This window comes from Uloborus diversus, chromosome 1, assembly GCF_026930045.1.
Source record: "Uloborus diversus isolate 005 chromosome 1, Udiv.v.3.1, whole genome shotgun sequence".
NCBI classification, from domain to species: domain Eukaryota; kingdom Metazoa; phylum Arthropoda; class Arachnida; order Araneae; family Uloboridae; genus Uloborus; species Uloborus diversus.
Genome location: NC_072731.1, coordinates 25,069,092 through 25,075,091, shown reverse-complemented (window position 1 = coordinate 25,075,091; position 6,000 = coordinate 25,069,092). Strand labels below are relative to the sequence as shown.

The 6,000-nt window shown below is 36.0% G+C and overlaps 1 protein-coding gene across 1 annotated transcript in view; it reads left to right on the top strand.

Annotated features, from left to right (window-relative positions):
- Positions 1–326: 326 nt before the first annotated feature.
- The window catches only part of LOC129234491 (ubiquitin carboxyl-terminal hydrolase 30-like), a 57,796-nt gene continuing 52,122 nt past the window's right edge, over positions 327–6,000 (top strand). The window contains exon 1 of the mRNA XM_054868488.1: positions 327–531. Coding sequence (XP_054724463.1) covers positions 423–531 — 109 coding nt within the window. The 5' untranslated portion in view covers positions 327–422. The remainder of the gene's footprint in view (positions 532–6,000) is intronic.

The window sequence follows — 6,000 nt, the reverse complement described above, 5'->3', positions numbered from 1 at the left end:
AGCAACTATGGTACGATATGATGTAGGACATCGTACGAGACTTTTATGCCTCAATGCTTGCTTGTATTGTGACACTAGACATTGCCACGTACATTCATTCTAGAGGTGGCTCGTGGCTCAACAGGATACTATAACTTCCATTCATTTGGGATTTTTTTCAATTATAGTGTTATAGATGATCATTTGACTTTCCACTTTGTTATAACTCTTTGATCAACATTGTCCCTGATTGAGGTGAAGATACGGAGAATTTGAATTTGTCAGATGGAGGAAAAGACATCGCTTGCGTGCAACATTTCTTTCATCTGTAACCGTAACTATTATTTACAGCTGCACGTTACGAGTGTAGTAAACATTGTAGGTCGCATTAACATTTCCATTTAAAATTTAATGCATAGAATTTAAGGAAAGCGTTTTGTGATATGATGAGCAGTTTGAACTTCTGGTTTTGTGCTGGAGCTGCTGCTTTAGTTTTAGCTGGAACATATATATTCTGGGGACCTTCCAATCGACCAAAGAGGAGGAAAAAAGGTCAGACTTGTGATTGCGTCAATGTTAATTTCCATATCATTCACGCAAATATTGTTATAATTTTTTGTCGGAAAATATTGTTTTTTTCTAGAGATGCATGTGAGAGTCTTCTCTCCGATCACTATTTTGACGACTTTTTTTCTTCAACAAGTAAAATGAGGATGCTATTTTGTGTCGAGAGTTTCAAGATGAAAAGAATGTTTTGCCCGTATTCTTAACTTTTAAAGCTGTCTTGCCGCCATCATATTCAAGTTTTATGAAATTATTTATTATTATTTTCAATATTATGAATAACAATCAATGTTGGATATCTTTATCAGTAATTGTATTACTCGCATAAAGTGATTTAAGTACCCTGATATTTATTTTTAGTGATCAAGAGCATATACCTGGTATAAAACCAAAAAGGGTACTTAACTGGGTAGGATGAACCCAATAATGATTTTACCCTTTTTTGCAGGAGTTCTCACACTGGGTGCTGCAGCACCATGGGGTGCATCAAAAATTGGTGAGGGGTTCCTTTAAGTGTCTAGGTTTTGTGTCGATTCCCCCAGGGCTTGGAAGGCTTACTTCTTAACCCAGGAGAACTGCCAATGCAAAACAGCACACAAAAGGTCGTGCAGGTGCATGGCCTCTTCTATTCATGTTTGCTTGATGCAATTTATACACTAAAATTTTTACAAAAGTGCATTTTGAATTTGTAAAATAGACATTTTTACGTGTAAAAAATTATTTAGTTGATTTAAAATTGAAAACTGCAATGAGTTTTCATGAAATACTTAATATGTCAAAAGGAACAATGTAAAGATTGCTTCATGCATCACTTCTTTAAATACATACTGAAAATTGAATGCATTTAAAAAAATTTTTGTCCTTCAATAATTAACTGAATTATTGAAGGACAAAAATTTTTTTAAATGCATTCAATTGAACTTAATTTAATTTAAACTGAAACATTAAACTTTTTTTTTTTGCAAAATGTTTTTTGATGAAACAATTGGGCGAAAAATATTGATTTCTATTTAATTAAAACTTTTAGTATACTTTACTGTTTTAGGGACAAATTTGTTTTGAATGTCCCTTACTTGCTTAAATAATGCTTTGGTTAGTTACTTTTCACAAAAACGGCCAAACAAAGATGTGTTATATACAATAACAAAATAAGACTCTTAAGGTTTTTTGCAGAAAATATAAAAAAAATAATTTGAGTTTGCAGACAGTTTAAAATTTTATCTTAGTGTCGTGATCTGCTGGGAGTTAATTTAAAGTTGAAATAAAGAAATACAGTCAATTTGCGATAACTCGAATATTACTATTCGAAGTTTGTATCAAGTCCCCGTCCCTTTGTCTTTAATTCCATGCTAATTATGCTCAATATCTCGAAGTTAACTTCCTTTATCTCGAAGTTTTCTGAAAGGAAATTTATTTTGAAAGAATGGAAAAAAAAAAATCCATAGTTCAAGTGATTATGAGAGAAAAATTCTTTAACCTTCACTTGCAATTTCTGCACAATAGACCTCTAAAGCAAGGAGAACACCTGTCTAGCCAATGTGCGATAAAGAAGTTGCGGTGAAGGAAAAGGCCACACGCGGAAAGGAGTATAGCTTGTTTTCTTTTGTTGTGCTGTACTGTTTACACTTAGACATGTTGCTGGACTAGAAATCTGCTTTTAAGCTGTCAAGGATAATCTTTAAGTATATTACTTCATTTTGGGAGGTGAGCCATTGTTCTTGGGGGGTGGACAGTCCTGATTTAATGCATTTTAAATTTGCATGAAATAATACTTCTACTTGAAATGGAGGGTGGGGGGGGGGGGAGGTGCTGTAGCTTTGTATGGAGGTGTGCCATCACTCTTGGAGGATGCACACACTTGATTTCTAACTTAAAATTTGCATGAAAAAATATTTCCACTTGAAATGTATGAAGGGGGGTTCGAGGGTAATGTTTGGTTTTATGGAGAGAGGGAGCTATGTAGCATTACTGGGTTGTGTCATCCCTTTTGGGTCGTAAAAACATTGATTTTAATGCTTTTAAATTTAGCATGACATAATATTCCCACTTGAAATGCACTCTAAAAATTTTGAAAAAAATATCCGAAATAGCAATTTTTAGATGACCCTTATTCTGAAATCCGACGAACGATAGGGTATCACTTTTTACCTGTTCTTATTGGAAGGGTAATTAACAATTTGCAACTGGTTTAAACTTTTTTTTTTTTTGATGTTTGGGTCCAACCCCTATTTTTACTGTACTAAAAGGAAATAATCATGGTCTTTTGTTTTAAGACTTTCGAAGGTGGTTTGTTACTATCTATAAGTCCTCCCAAAACTGGGGGAGACATTGTCCCCTATGCCCCTCATAAACCCGCCCATGCTGCTTTGGGACGGCAAAACGACTTGTTTTTAATTTTATTTATGTAAAAAAATTACGAACCCCCCCCCCCCCCTAGGAACGTCTGAAATTGTATTTTTAAAATTGAAATTTTGAAAAATAGCGGGAATGCTTTTTGAACTTCACTTCTTTCCTTCCATTACGAAAATGGTGGTTTGATGAAATGTGAAGTATGAAGGGAAAAGGGGGGGGGGGGGGTGCTCGAAATGAGAGTGAGCACTGAGACCACAGGTCTATTGCACTGTCTCCACTTTGACTACTAATGGAGCTCAATAATCAAAATAAATTTCAGTAGTTGCTTAACCGATATTTAAGTCAGATCCCAGGGATCCACATAGTGGTATCCCAAGTGCTCAAATCTCTGCTCAGAGTAGAAGTCACATTCACATAGCACATGAATTGAGTTCTCATCAGCCATATGGCATCCTCTACACCAGCCTTTCTTAATTTCTTTTCTTAGTGGAACCCTTTTTAATGCTCACTGTTTTCGTGGAACCCCTGGTTTTTCGTCACCAGTTTGCGGTGGCGTAGCCAGGATTCTGTTTCAGAGAGGTTCTTACCTCAAACAGACTATGACATTAACTACTTTTTATTAAATTGCTAATTAAACAGACTTCATTAACGATCATGCTAGTTATTACAGTGGAATCTGCTTAATTGAACCATTGGTTAATCAGACCAGCCGCTTATTCGAAAGAAATCCTAAAGAACCAAAACAAATCCCATTACACAAGCCTAATATTATTCGCTTATTGGGACCAAAAATGTGTTTCATCGAACCAAGGAACATGGGAACAAATTGTAAAAAAAAATTGAAAATTGCCTGCTTGAAGCGAGTTTCAGGCATGTTGACTTACTTAATAGTAAGTGCAATAAAAATTAATAATAATGGTTCCTTGAAACTTTTAATTAAATTCAGCAGTATTTACAGGAAAAAAATGGTTAACGAAACTTCCATTTTAAGGCGGTACTGTTCCAGAAGAGATCAAAATATCACTGAAATTTCAAATTTATTCAATTTAATTTGCATGTTGAAAAACATGTAAATTAAAAAAAAAATCTATTTTGGTTGCAAAATATGTAATTAACATTTCATGGGAATTTTTAATAACCGATTAGTACTTATATCATTTATTTTTTTGTCACTCACATTTTTAGTTTCTTCTGATTATTGATTTGAATCGATACTGACTGAAAGGAATGTATCTAAAACTGTCGGTCTGGACATGTTGTTGAACAAGTGTAAAACGTTTACTCGCTTTATTTTAATTTATATTTCATTTGAAAAATTTTGTAAACAGCAATTTTTTTTCCTTGTATGATCACCATACATATGAGGAAGTGAGAAGCAAAGGGATGTAAGTGGCAAAATTAAAAATTTGGGGATAAACAGTATCCTGCAGGGTGACCTGCTGGCCCTGTTCCTGGCTCTGTTGGAACTTGATAGCACGTTGACGATTCCTATGTTGCCGGCTGGTCACCTTCTTGGAGGTACCGGATGGGCCAGATACTTCAGGCTTCATAGTTGTTGCAGGAGGTTCCCGAAAAACAGTTTTGTTAGTGTTGTCTGCTGACTCCTTTACAGGAGCAGAGACAGATTCAGTGAGAGTTGTCTGCATCCGGATATCCCGGAATGAGTTAACCTTTTGTTTTAGGCGGTTTTCACCACCAGGTTTTTGTTTAATTTTATGTTTGCCCATGCTTAGGGAAACAGAGGGTAGGTCACCGCCCGAATTGACCCTCTCTACAGGCGGAAGGCAACATTGAACGTGGTTTGCCAGGCCACGAGGGACCGTTCGCGACAACCTTTAATCCCGGTTGTCATATTGTTAGCCATATTCTCATCAGCATAATTCCATAGCTTGGATTTGGGTTGCCTTTCCTGGTTGGTCGAGAACCTTTCGGCTCCACTGACCAGCATCATTTATGCCACGGAGCTTTTGACACCCTCCACTTTTCTCATCCAGGCTTGGGACCGGCAATGGCAGAGTTAAATGGTGGTTTACATTCGCATTTTTATGGTTTCTGTTTTATGTGATTTGCATATCAGGCTTAACTGCAACTTGATGCTTGTGTGTAATCTATAAATAGTATCTCTTATGGTTTAACGGAGGACTCTTGCTCAGGCTTGTAACTGTTTATGTTGTGCTTTTAATAAACATTCATAAAATACAACATGGAGCAGTCGTACTCGAACTTACGAGCATAGAACAAATTAATTTGTTTAAATTGAAGCAATGGAATCGTCCATAAAACCACCAAGAAGCTTGAACTTAAGTGGAAATTTGGCCGAAGAGTGGCGCAGGTTTCGTTAGAACTTTGAAATTTTTCTGAAAGCCGCAGGCTATACTGAGAAAAAAGTTACGATGTTAAAGTCGCGATATTGCTGAATTGCGTTGGTGAGGAAGCAGTGGAATTGTTCAGTACATTTCAGCTTACTGACGTCCAACAAAGTAAATATGAAGATGTTTTAGCTGCCTTCGAGAATTATGCAAACCCCAGACGGAACATTGTAGTGGAAAGATACATTTTCAATTGTCGTAAACAAGAACGTGATGAGAAATGTGATGAATTTATAACAGATTTACAAAAATTAATCAAGCATTGTGAATATGGAATTTTAGCGGACAGTATATTACGTGACCGTATTGTTTTGGGAATAGCTGATAGAAGCATTCAGGAAAGACGGATGCAAGAAACTGATTTATCCCTGCAAAAAGCCATAAAGACATGCAGAGCTGCAGAACTGAGCAAGCAGCAGTCTGATATTATACAACAGAAAGAAGAAATTAATCTCCTAAAGAGAAAAGACTATAGGAAAAAAAGGATGAAATACGAAATTTCAATCCTCAGTGCGTTGCAAAATAAACGAATCAACAAAATCTGACTTGTTTCATAAAAAGAGTGACTCTAGTTACTTGTGCAAGAAATGTGGCAGGCAACATTCAATAGGACAGTGCTTTGCGTACAGGAAACTGCAATTTATGGGACTAAGTCATTTCGCTATATGCTGTAAAAATAAGTCAAAAGTTGCGAATTCGATTCAAGAGAATTTCATTGTTGATGCAGTTTTTAATG